The 12,008-nt window shown below is 39.1% G+C and overlaps 1 protein-coding gene across 1 annotated transcript in view; it reads left to right on the top strand.

Annotated features, from left to right (window-relative positions):
• Positions 1 to 932: 932 nt before the first annotated feature.
• Positions 933 to 12,008, top strand: part of LOC149169667 (uncharacterized protein At2g39795, mitochondrial-like) — a 28,002-nt gene continuing 16,926 nt past the window's right edge. Inside the window, exon 1 of the mRNA XM_089428767.1 lies at positions 933 to 1,460. Coding sequence (XP_089284893.1) covers positions 1,146 to 1,460 — 315 coding nt within the window. The 5' untranslated portion in view covers positions 933 to 1,145. The remainder of the gene's footprint in view (positions 1,461 to 12,008) is intronic.

Raw genomic sequence — 12,008 nt, 5'->3', positions numbered from 1 at the left:
AATCCACCTCCATTCTACTTAAGCTTGGCTATCAAAATTGCATATTATTGTACCTCTCTTTATAATATTCAATAGTGGAAAAAACCTATATGTTTGTCATTCTAATAAACACCTATAACACAACTAAAGGAAGGATCCTTAGAAAGTCAACACTCTTCAATAGTTTAAAGCTCCTCAATTTCTTCTTTACATTGGGAATAATCTATTATCAATTTGAACTATCTTAGCAACCAACTCTCATTAGTGTCACTTTCATTTTGCGTAATTCAAAGTCTATTCTCACAAATTAAGGATGGAGACTAATCACCACATACCTCATGATCATTACACATATAAGCTATGTAACATGGACCTCATATCTAAAAGAAACTTCATTTTTTTGTGTTTGACCTATTATGTGATTTACAATACATATTATTGTTTGTTCAAATATCCTCACACTTAATGACATTAGTATTTACTTAAAAAATTGCTATGTATTTTTAAATATAATTATTTTAAAAATTATTCAATACCAAAACTATTTTAAAATTTAAATCTATAATTTTAGTTTACGAGGTGTAGAAGAGACAATGACAAGATGTTTTTTAAAGACACTATTGGTGAAAAAGTCACCAGTTCTAAATTTTGTGAGCAAAAATCTACAGACCTAGTATAATCAGTGATTTTGACAACTTAAATACCCATAAATCATGTCTACTCACGTAATCTTAAAACTCACATTCCCTGAAAATATAATAAACAAATTCAAATATAAATCCATTACCATATATTATTTAAATTATCTCATCTCTTACCATTTTCTTCATTACCATATATTATTTAAATGATCTCATCTCTTACCATTTTCTCTAGTAAATCTTTTTTATCTTATCAGCGTTCTTACCTTCCCAAACCAAAACGCTTATTTCACTTCAATTTTTTTGTACCCCTTTCAATCTTTTTATGTGCATCTACTTTCATTAATCCCATGGACCGAGTTTGGTAGGATCTCTTGTTTTGGTCTCAAAATGAAAATAGATGAGACAGTTTAGGAGGTTTGGGGATTGTCCTTAAACCCTAGCAGAGTGACTGTTACTGCTGCCTTGTACAATTTTAGGGCTAAGTGCGTCTGGACGAGTTCTGATAGCACAGTCTAGAAAATTATGGTGGCAGCATTAATGTATTCTCTTGCAAGGACAAGATCGCGTGTGGGAAGGAAGGTGATTGCAATCCTTACAAATCTTGATACTCACCACTCAAATGGGAAGGCTTTTCATTCCACAAAATTATGCAACATCAGCACCACGATGATGAGGAGATGGGGATCGATTTGGAGACCAGTACCATTACAATTTCAATCACCATATGTGTGCGGTCTATCTATTGCAACCGTCTCCTCCTCTTCGTTTGAGGGCAACCTTGTGCGCCTGCTACAGTCGGAGATCAAATACGAAATCGACTCCAATCCACCCACTCAGGTACTCCCATTCAAAACATTACCTTCCCATCTTATGTTCACATTTTTCAAAATGTTATCATGAATCTCATAGATGTCCGAAGAAGGATAAAATTCCAGGCCAGTTAACTCGTGCACCAGGGTTCTATTTTCACCTTGGTCTGCCCCACCTGAATGCAAAAATACGAGGATTCTTGTAAGTTGTGGTGGAGTGTGAAGGAATAATTCTCTCTCAGACCTGGCACCTAAGTTGATGGAAGGCTACTCTATGTAGTACAGCCTTTTTTGATGTGATTTTGGAAGCACTTTCAACAATAAAATAGAAATCCCATCGTGCCTAGCAAAACTTGTCTAAGCATCACTTTATACCAACTTTACACAAACTCGCACTTAAATGAAAATTAAAATTCCAGGGGACTCCAGATTGCATCCTGTTGAGCTTTTCAGTTAAACATGACTTTTGGTTAACTGTGCACTCTTTAACATGTGTTGATTGCTCACTTGAAGAATTATATTTTCCATATAATGCAGGTAGTGTACTGTGTTCTAACCTTTATTTCTTTGTCCACGATTAAACTCTTGCTGATATGCATTATTCAAATCCTTGCTAATCACATGAGCAAAGGCATTGTCCTCACCACGTATAAGTTCTACCTGGGATGAAGGATAAAGTATGCTATTTATGTCCACTTGACCAATTTGTCTTGTGTGACAGTGTTAAGCCTCCCCCTTATGATGATGGTGGGAAACCTACCTCAGGGGGTCAAACACCTTCCTTCACACACCCATGTTGAAAACGGTGTCAGCTTCACTTTTAGCCACAACTGACCATATGTTTTAATTATTGTGTTTCTAGATTTGGCCAAGGCCGACCTTGTACCTGTAGGCTCATAGCCCTTCTTAGGGAAAGCGCTCTACTCTTAAGTTGTGTATAAATACACAACTCCTATATGTAATTTTCATCCTTAATAAAATGATTTTCCTAAGGGCACCTGTCAAGTGTTGCACTCTACTATGCTTGGATTTATTTCTCTCTGCAGCATACCTGTTTTGGAGTTTACTCTTTCTCTAGGGTTGTGCCCCTTTGGGCTAATTTCTCTTCAATTGTTGCTTTGCTCTAGCGCTAGTTTTCTTCTTTTTATTGTAGATTTTGGGTTTGTGTTTTCTCCTTTCAATTTTTTTGCTAGTTTTTGTGAATCCCAACATGTTATTAGAGCAGGTGTGATTCTCATTTATTCAATTCAGCAGTGGAACTAGGGTTTTTGAATCATCTCTTTTTCTAGGGCTTCCTAGGGAGTTTGCTAAAGTTTAAACTCTCCTTCATGGCCAATGCCTCTCTTTTAGGGTAGAGATTTTCCTATGGTTTAAACCTTCCTTTAAGATCAATGCCTTTTTGTTAGAGTTTTTGAGGGTTTTTCCTAGGGTTAAACCCTCCTTAAAGATCATCATGCTCCTCCTTCCTTTGTTTTGTAGTGAGAGGTAGCGTATTGCATTTTTTTTTTGAAATAAGCTAGTACCTTTCTTTCGCTTGAGCCTATAAAGGCAAACTTTAAAAGGCTTTGGAAAGCCTTGTTTGTGTTATTGTTCAACTTGATGGCTGGAACTCATCTTTGGTTGTGCACTCCACATCAATGTTTAAAAACTTGGACTCGAACTCAGAACCAATTGAGGGTCAACTCCGACTTGGACTCAGACTCGGACTCGGAACCGGTTGAGGGTCAACTCCGACTCGAGCTAGTCGATTCCAATGACTCGGTCTTTGTAAAAAGTACATAAAATATTTATTTTTTAATGAAAAAACATATTTTTAAAGATTTTCGTTCATGTTTCCAAACTCAAAGCATTAAAATAATAGAGAGAAGACAACATATGATCAAAGTATGCTCATGAATATATCTATTATATCAAAATGGCACCTTGTGCTTTGTCTAATATATGTAATATATAGAGATCAAAACAAAAACACATAACTAAGGAGGCTCTAAATGGTCTCTACAACAAAAAAATACAACCACAAGACTACAAGTCACTAATACATAATACTATCTAGTGATCACTACTGCTAGAGAAGGCAAAATCATTTGGCTCAGACTCTGAATCGTAGTTAGACGGGGAAACCCATGCCTCCTCCCCTTCTTCATCAAGATCTCCAACTACAACTGTAGAAGTAGTATCACTAGCACTCGCTGCACGTTGAGATAGACGAGCTATGTGCCTGTGTCGTGGGTGAGTAGAGGAAGTGCCTGCAGCTGGAGGACTTGGGGCTCGTACTAGTGGATATGCATCTAACTGAACAATTCGTAATGCATCCAACCCCATATCAACGTCAAGATCAATATCCTCGTCAGGGTCAAATTCTGTTGGTTGAGTCTCCCCTACCCAATTTGAGGTTGGATCAATATCTTCCAACACAATGGGATTTGTATCAGATCTTTTGTTCAACAATTGGTTGCGTCTTAGTCGAAGGTTGTATTGGACGAAGACTAGATCATTTAACCATTTTTGTTCTAAACAATTTCTCTTCTTCGTGTGAATCCTCTCAAAGATAGAACAATTGTGCTCACACCCAGAAGCATTGCGAGTTTGACTCAAAATTTAGATTGCAAACTTCTGCAATTGAGGACACTGGCTACCAAATGCCTCCCACCAGTGTGCTGCAAAACATGGTTGTGTAATGAGTTAGTTCAACAAATTATATCCAACTTTCAAATTATAAACAATTTAACAAAATACAAATTTGAAAATTGAAATTGTTTACATGGTTCATCTGCTTCCCTTGCAATCCTTGCTAGATTTTTGCCGAACGTACCTGTGGCTCTACTAAAACAAGTGATATGTTAGTGTATCTCTAGCTGCTCACTCTCATCGGGGACCATGCGCTCAAGGCACTCATACAATCCATCTTTCACTTCCCCAATCGAATCTTCTCCCAATTGAGCTTTATAATGATACATTGGGTTCAGGAAATACCCAACTACATGTATAGGGCAATGGAGTTGATTGTTCCATCTTTGATCAATGATCTCCCAAATAGGATCATACATAGGCAATCTATCCTTGTATGCTACATTTATTTTCTCCTTTGCCTGATCGATAACCTCATAAATGAAACCCATAGCCAATCTTTCCCCATCCACCAACCGCAACACCTCAACTAGTCGCTCAACAATTTTCACAATCATTTGCTACCTTTTTCCAAAATATGCCATCATTAACTTTCTTTCTTATGTCTTTGCCATCCTATTTGCGGGCCCATTCACATCCATTCCATTTATCGCTGGAAAGCATCTTTTGCAAGTTTTTATATTGGGAAAGCATAGATTGCAATGTCAAAAAGTGAGTTGCAAATCTAGTGATGGCAGGCTTAACAAGATCCTTGCCCCCTATGTTTTTCCTCATCAGGTTCAAAATCCACAAGTGATTGTAGATATACTTTGCTATGCTTTTGGCATGCTCTATAATGTTCTTGATCCAATCTATTTTACCAATATCCTCAAGCATGAGGTCTATGCAATGTGCAACACATGGAGTCCAAAAGATGGTTTTGTGTTTTTCCTCTAACATTTTAGCAACAAGAACATAGTTAGAAGCATTATCTGTGATGATTTGAACAACATTAGCCATCCCCACCTCTTCAACAACTTCATCCAAAAGTTGAAACAAGTGTGCATCTTTCACCTTATCAGATGCATCAAATGATTTTAGAAACATGGTTCCCGTGGGCAAAATATAAGAAAATTTATGATGGTACGATTCTTTTGGTCAGTCCATCCATATGACATGATGGTACATCCTGTTTTCACCCATGAGCTTTTGAAATATTTCAAATATTCCTCAATGGACATAGCCTCTTTATGCAAAAGAGATCCCCTTAATTCATGCATACTAGGGCCTTTGAATCCCTTACCAGTAGCAATGATGGCATCAAACATAGGTTCATAATACAGTGAACGAGCAACATTGAAGGGGATATCAGCATCATACCACCATTTAGCTATGTAATCACAGACAATTTCTCTCAATTCCTTCTTCCAATGGTCATCTAAAGTAGGCTGGATTTGACTTCGATGAGCTTGAGGACCATGTGCACTATTAGAGGGAGAGGAGGGTGAGAAATAACTTTTGATACCACCCTTCTTTTTACCCTTACCCTTTTCTTGAATAGACTCCAAAGAGGGAGGAACAAAGCGAAAGGGGTTGGATGCATTAGTACAAGGGATAGATGAAGAGCCCTCATAATCAAAATTGTGGTTGGCTGCCATCATTTGTTTTAGACTCCTCTTCCTCCCTATTTCTTTTTGCTTAGTTTTGTCTTCCTCAAACTTCTCAATTTTTTCTAGCAACTCCTTTCTAATTTCCCCAATCTGCTATGGTGGTGCTGCACATGGGACAATTTGGCCTCTAATACTAGCCAAGTGTTGTTTCAGCCTGTGAATGCCCCCTCCACCTCCCTTAATTTTTTAATGACAAAATTTGCAATACATTTGATTGTCAATCATCTTAGCATATGCCCAAGCAACGTCTTTCACTCTAGGAGCCATTTTCTGATAATTGGAATTGGAAATGAAAGGGCAAAAGTTTGAAAATGAAAAGAAAAGAAAAAAACTCTTAATTTTTTCTAGAAAATTTACTCATTTCAATTTCCAGATCTGAAAAAAAAGAAAAAAGAAAAACAAGGGCAAATTTGAGAAGTGAAAAAAAATACATGTAGCCTCCTGAACGCTGCTCCAAAAACCAACTCCTCAATGGAAAATGCTACTCGAAAAACCAACTCCAATTGCTCACAAACTCACAAATGAAATGAAATGAGATAGCTGTGAGGAAATATGAGGGGGTTGGGTCACCTTTATAGGTGTGGGAGAGGGATAGAGGGGCTAGAAATTAGTGAAACAAAAAAAAATGAGTTGGAGTCTGCTTAGCCCGCCTTTTATTCCCGCTGCCGAGGTGGCCGGTTATATTGGGCTTGATTGGTCCGCCCGGTTCGTTACCGAATTGGCCGAGTTAGTGACTAACTCGACCGATTCGGTAACAGACTGACGCTGAACTTATTAATTGGCCGAGTTGGTCAGGGCTGGGGTCTGAATTGGTCAACCAGGCCAAGTTCGAGTTAGACCTGCCTAGTTTAAAAACACTGCTCCACATATTGGTCCTCCTGCACTTTACAAGTTCATTGGCTTTGGACCTACGGAGGATATGATTGGGCATTGACACTTGTGTGATTATTGATGGGTTGTAAAGGACATAGATGGTGATTTTAAAGTGGTTTCCTTAGGTAACTGTAATGTGAGGTGTGTTTCTCAGCCTCTTGACTCGTGCATAGTGACTTTTGTGGGCCTATGACCACTTGTTCTCTTACGGGAGCTAAGTACTTCCTTGCCTGTTTTGATGAAAATCTTACTCAGGGTTTACTAAAATTTCTTTCATTGCTTCTTATAGGTGATTTGCTATAAATTATTATCAACATGTTTTAATGGATCTCTCTATAGTGATTTGGGCATATAGATGTTGGTATTGAGGACTTTATTGATGACTTGTTTGGATATTACACTACAGAAGTCCAACTCTCCTTCAAGGCCAAACTCCCCTCTTTTAGGGCTTCCTAGAGTTTTTCCTATGGTGTAACCCTTCTTTAAGGTCAATGCCTTTTTTCCTAAGGTTTTTGAGGGTTTTTGAAACTCTTTGTAAGGTTTAAGCTCTCCTTCAAAGTCAATGCCTCTCTTTTATGGCTTTTGAGAGTTTTCGTATGGTTTAGACCCTCCTTTAAAGCCAATGCCTTTTTTGTAGTGTTTTTTTGATAATTTTTCATAGGGTTAAACCCTCCTTGAAGGCCATTGTGCTCTTTCTTCTTTTATTTTGCAACAAGATGTAGTACATTGCAATTTTTTTTGAAAGATTAGTACCTCTCTTTCTCTTGGGCCTATAAAGGTGAACTTTTGAAAACTTTAGAAAGCCTTGTTTGTGTTGTTGCTGACTCTGATGGACTAGAACTCGTCTTCGATTGTGCACTTCACATATTGGTCCTCCTACACTTCACAAGAATGGTTCATTGACTTTGGAGCTACTAGGGATATGACCAAGCATTGGCACTTCCTCTCCAATTATCAATGGGTTATAAAGGACATAAATGATGGTTTTAAAGTGGTTACATCAAGTAATTGTGATGTGAGGCATGCTTCTCAACCTGTTGAGTTGGTGCATAATGTCTTTTGTGGGCCTAAGACCACTTGTTCTCTTAGCTGAGCTAAGTACTTCATCACCTTTTTTGATGAAGATCTTACTCATGGTTTGTTAAGATCTTTTCCATTGCTTCTTTGAGGCGATTTAGCCTTAGGTGATTCTCTACATGTTATAGTGGACCTCTCTATATTGATTGGGCATTTAGATGTGTTGAAGTTAGTGATAGCTTCAGAAGGTCTTCTACATAGGCTTGGTGTCTTAGCATGTGGAAGACATTATTTGCCTCTTCTAGGTGCTTGTTTGGTTGAGTAAGTGATTTATGTTTTCTTTCCTAAGTCTGACTTAGGAAAAATGCAATACGTAAAGTAAACTAATTATTGTGGACTATTGGGTCATTTTTAAGGATAAATAATTTAATTATTTAAGTGACTTAGAAATAATCTTAATTGCTGATCTCCAAGATGCTCCTAGAAGGGAGATTGGGGTTAGGGATTTGGACTCAATGAAGATTATAAAGGGAACCTAGTGAGGAGGTGAAGACACAAGTTGTGTGAGCGAGTCATCATTCAAAGAAAGCGATGTTCTCTAAGTGTGAGTGGCTCTGTGGACCAAGTGTGCAGAGAAGGAGAAGTGGGAGTGGATTAGGGTGAATCTAAGAGGGATGAGGAAGGGGAGATTGTAGGGCCGAGCTGCTGAAAGGATATCTATTTTATCTAAAGGAGGCTGAGTTGCTGGAGGGCCGAGTTTTCCCTAATGCGTATCAATGGCACGCAAGGAGGGTGCAAGTCGAGTTGCTGGCTAAGTATTTGGGCCGAGTTCTCTAGGTTGATTTCATTTGGAGGGTTGAATTCTTGGAGGTCGAGTTCCTTGGGCCGAATTCTTTTTGAAGGAGCCGTGTTACAGGTTTTGTATTTTTCCTTTGTATCTTTGTGGTTGGAAAACCCAAATTGTCTAGATAATTAAGTGATGGAGAACTGTTGTGGGTGAATTATTTTGCAATGTGTGATTGATCTCTCTGGTTTATTTCCATTGCATATATTTAATTCTAGAAGTTAAAAATACCAGTGATTATATTTTTTCTGTGATTCAATATTTATTTGGGTAAATAAATAAATTATTGGGGAGAAAATAAATTGTCGTGAGAAAATAAATCTTGCTCGTATTAGAAATTGAACATTGTATCAGAGCAATATAGAAGACTTTGAAAGAGAGATTTGAGATCATGAAGGTTTGCAGCGGTGAGTTTTCATTTTTGTGGCAACAAATTATTTCTTAACATTTTGTAGCTGGGTTTTGTGGTCGTGGTCGATTTGTGGATTGAGCACTTTGAGATATGAAGACAAGTTGGACGTGGTATCAAATTTCAGTCCTTGGAAGGTGCGAATTATCATGATTCTGAAGATGAATGGTCTTTGGGATCTAGTAAGCAGAGACGTGTTGGTTCCTTCAGATCTAAATCTTGCAGCAGAGCATAAGGTCAAAGACATGAAAGCAAGTTGCATAATTTTGGATGGTGTGAGGGATCATGTAATTCCTCACATATCAGAGAAGGACACTAGAAGATAGATGTGGGCAGCTCTGACCAGTCTTTATCAGAATGTAAATGAGAATAGAAAAATGGTGCCACGGGAGAAATTAAACAACATTAAAATGAATAGATCTGAGGCTGTGATATCTTATCTCACGAGGGTCCAGTGGGCTAGTGATGACTTGCAGTTGTTGGGGAAATTGTGCATGATTCAAAGCTGGTTAAAGTTGCTCTAAAGAGGTGCGTAAAGCATTGGTCCACTTTTGTGGATGGGATTCTTGCTCATCAACAACTTCCTAATTGGAGCTGGTTATGGGATGACTTTACCTAGAAGGAGATCTAGGAAAACTCATTGATCAGAGGATAAAGAGAAGGCCAAGCAAAACTGAGGTGGAGCAGGATCTTCACAGAACAAGAAGGAAAAGTACATGAGCAAAGTCAAGTGCTTTGCTTGTCATAAGTTCGGGCATTTTTCCAATTAGTTTCCAAACAAAAAGAAGGGCAAGAGAAAGATTGCGACAACAACTATTGCGCAAATGGAGGAGATGGCCAAGAAATTTGAGAAAAACTTCGCTTTAGTATCTTGCTTTTCTAGAATTGTCACGAGAGGTGTCTAGTTTGTGGACAATGGAGCATCTCGTCATATGACGGGATCTCGAGACTTCTTCACCAACATGACCAAAGGCCCTAGAGATGTACATGTGGAGCTTGGTGATAAGGCCAAGTATGTAGTCGAGGGCATTGGGAGTATCGAGTTCCAGATGGACTTAGATGGCATCGTGGAGGTGAACGAGGTGTTATATGTACTAGGTTTGGAGAAAAATCTCCTTTCGGTTTTGGCCATAGAAGACAGAGGACTAGAGGTCTGCTTTACGGGAGATGAAGTGGATGTTGGGCCTAAAGGGACTGATTTCAACAAGAAGCGTGTGATTGGTAGAAGGGAGAGAGATCTCTATCTATTGAGAGGGCAGTCGGTGAAGGCTCTCATTCCTGAGAGTGACAACCAAAGCGAGATTTGGCATAGGAGGATGGAGCACCTACACTGCAAAGCTCTTTCTATGGTGCAAAGGATGGTTACTCTTCCAAAGACCCGGATGGAGCAAGATGGAGTGTGTAAAGGGTGTGTGCTAGGTAAGTAGGCCAAGGTTGTGTATCCTCATAGTGAGACTAGATCTAAGGGCGTGTTAGACTTGTTGCATTCATATATCTGTGGTCTCATGTCTGTGATGTCGATCACAAGGTCCTTATATTTTGTGACGTCCATAGATGATTATTCCAAGAAAACTTGGATCTACTTCTTGGAGACGAAGGATGAGGTCTTCGATCGGTTTCAAGAGTTTAAAGCTCTTGCAGAGAACTATACTGGAAGGAAGATTAAGGTGCTGAGATTAGATAATGGGGGCGAGTATACCTCCAACAAGTTCCAGGATTTTTGGAGGCAAGAATTAACAAGAGCTCATAGTACCTTACAACTCTCAGCAGAATGGGGTTGCCAAGAGGAAAATTAGGATCATTATGGAGGCAGCGAGGGCAATGATCTATGATTAGGAGATGCCTATGTTTTTGTGGGCGGAGGCTTGCAATACAAATGTGTACGTGCAAAAGAGGAGTCCTCACAGGGTGTTGGAGGACGTGACTCCTGAGATGCTGTTTACAGGAGTAAAACCGAATGTGAGTCATTTGCGCATATTTGGTAGTCTTGTTTATGTCCATGTTCCTACAAAGAAGAGGACTAAGCTAGAGCCCTTGTTTGAGAGGGGTGTATTTGTAGGCTATAGTGAGATCTTAAAGGCCTATTGAGTCTACATTCTAGGACATAAGAAGGTGATCTTGAGTCGGGATGTCAGATTTGATGAGGGCAGGACCCTTAGGAGATCTCATGAGAAGGAGTTAGCAGTGGTAGAGGATTGGGAGTGAGAGGCTCTTGACGTTGAGTAGGGACTAGCAACACCAACAACAGGGACACAATTAGCAGATTTGGAGGAGTTGGATATTCCTTTGAGATCTAACAGGAGATGGCCAAGATGGGACGAGCAAACCTTGAGGGATGTTGAGGCTCCTAGTAGCACTTTTAGGTTAAGCAGACCATCGACGAGATTTTCTAGTTATTTGGCACTGACAAGTAGCGTCAGTGAATCTGAGCCTTCCACTTTTGAGGAGGCTATATGTCAGGCGAAGAGTAACTCTGCGAATGAATTGATGTTTTTTCATTAAGATAACATATGACTATATACAAGGAGAGGGAGACTATTGGGTTTCATCTCCCAATGTCTCTTCATCTTCCAACTTCCTTTTATTTTTACTATTTACAATATTTACATCAGTTTACCTAATCCCAAAGATTAGGTGTCAACATTCCCCCCCTTAATCTGAAGGGATGTTGGTGAGTCCAAGCATCATTCTGAATCTTTCAAACTTTTCCCTTTCAAGTGCTTTGGTGAAGATATCTGCAATTTGCTAATTTGTGGAACAATGACGTAGGTGGATTGTTTTGGCCTCAACATGATGTCGAATCAGATGGTATTTTGTATTGATGTGCTTCGTTCGATCATGGAACTTTGGGTTCTTGGCCAACTTTATTGCAAAAGTGTTGTCAATCAAAAGAGGAGTTGAATGCACTTGTTTCTCTTGCAAATCTTCCAGAATTTTCCTGAGCCACACAATTTCCTTCGTTGCTTCAGCTGCTACCACATATTTTGCCTCAGTTGTGGAATCTGCTGGAATTGATTGTTTGCGTGACCTCCAAGAGACATCTCTTGATCCAAGACTCATAACATAACCTGAAGTAGATACCCCAGTTTCTTTATCTCCATCGAAATCTGAATCAGAGTATCCAATCAAGCTGAAGTCACCCACTTGTGTATA

Source organism: Pinus tabuliformis, chromosome 4_2 (genome assembly GCF_031772625.1).
Source record: "Pinus tabuliformis cultivar Carrire ecotype Pingquan chromosome 4_2, CPIR1, whole genome shotgun sequence".
NCBI lineage: Eukaryota > Viridiplantae > Streptophyta > Pinopsida > Pinales > Pinaceae > Pinus > Pinus tabuliformis.
Note: the sequence above shows the minus strand (reverse complement) of the source record. Positions and strands in the feature narration are given on the sequence as shown.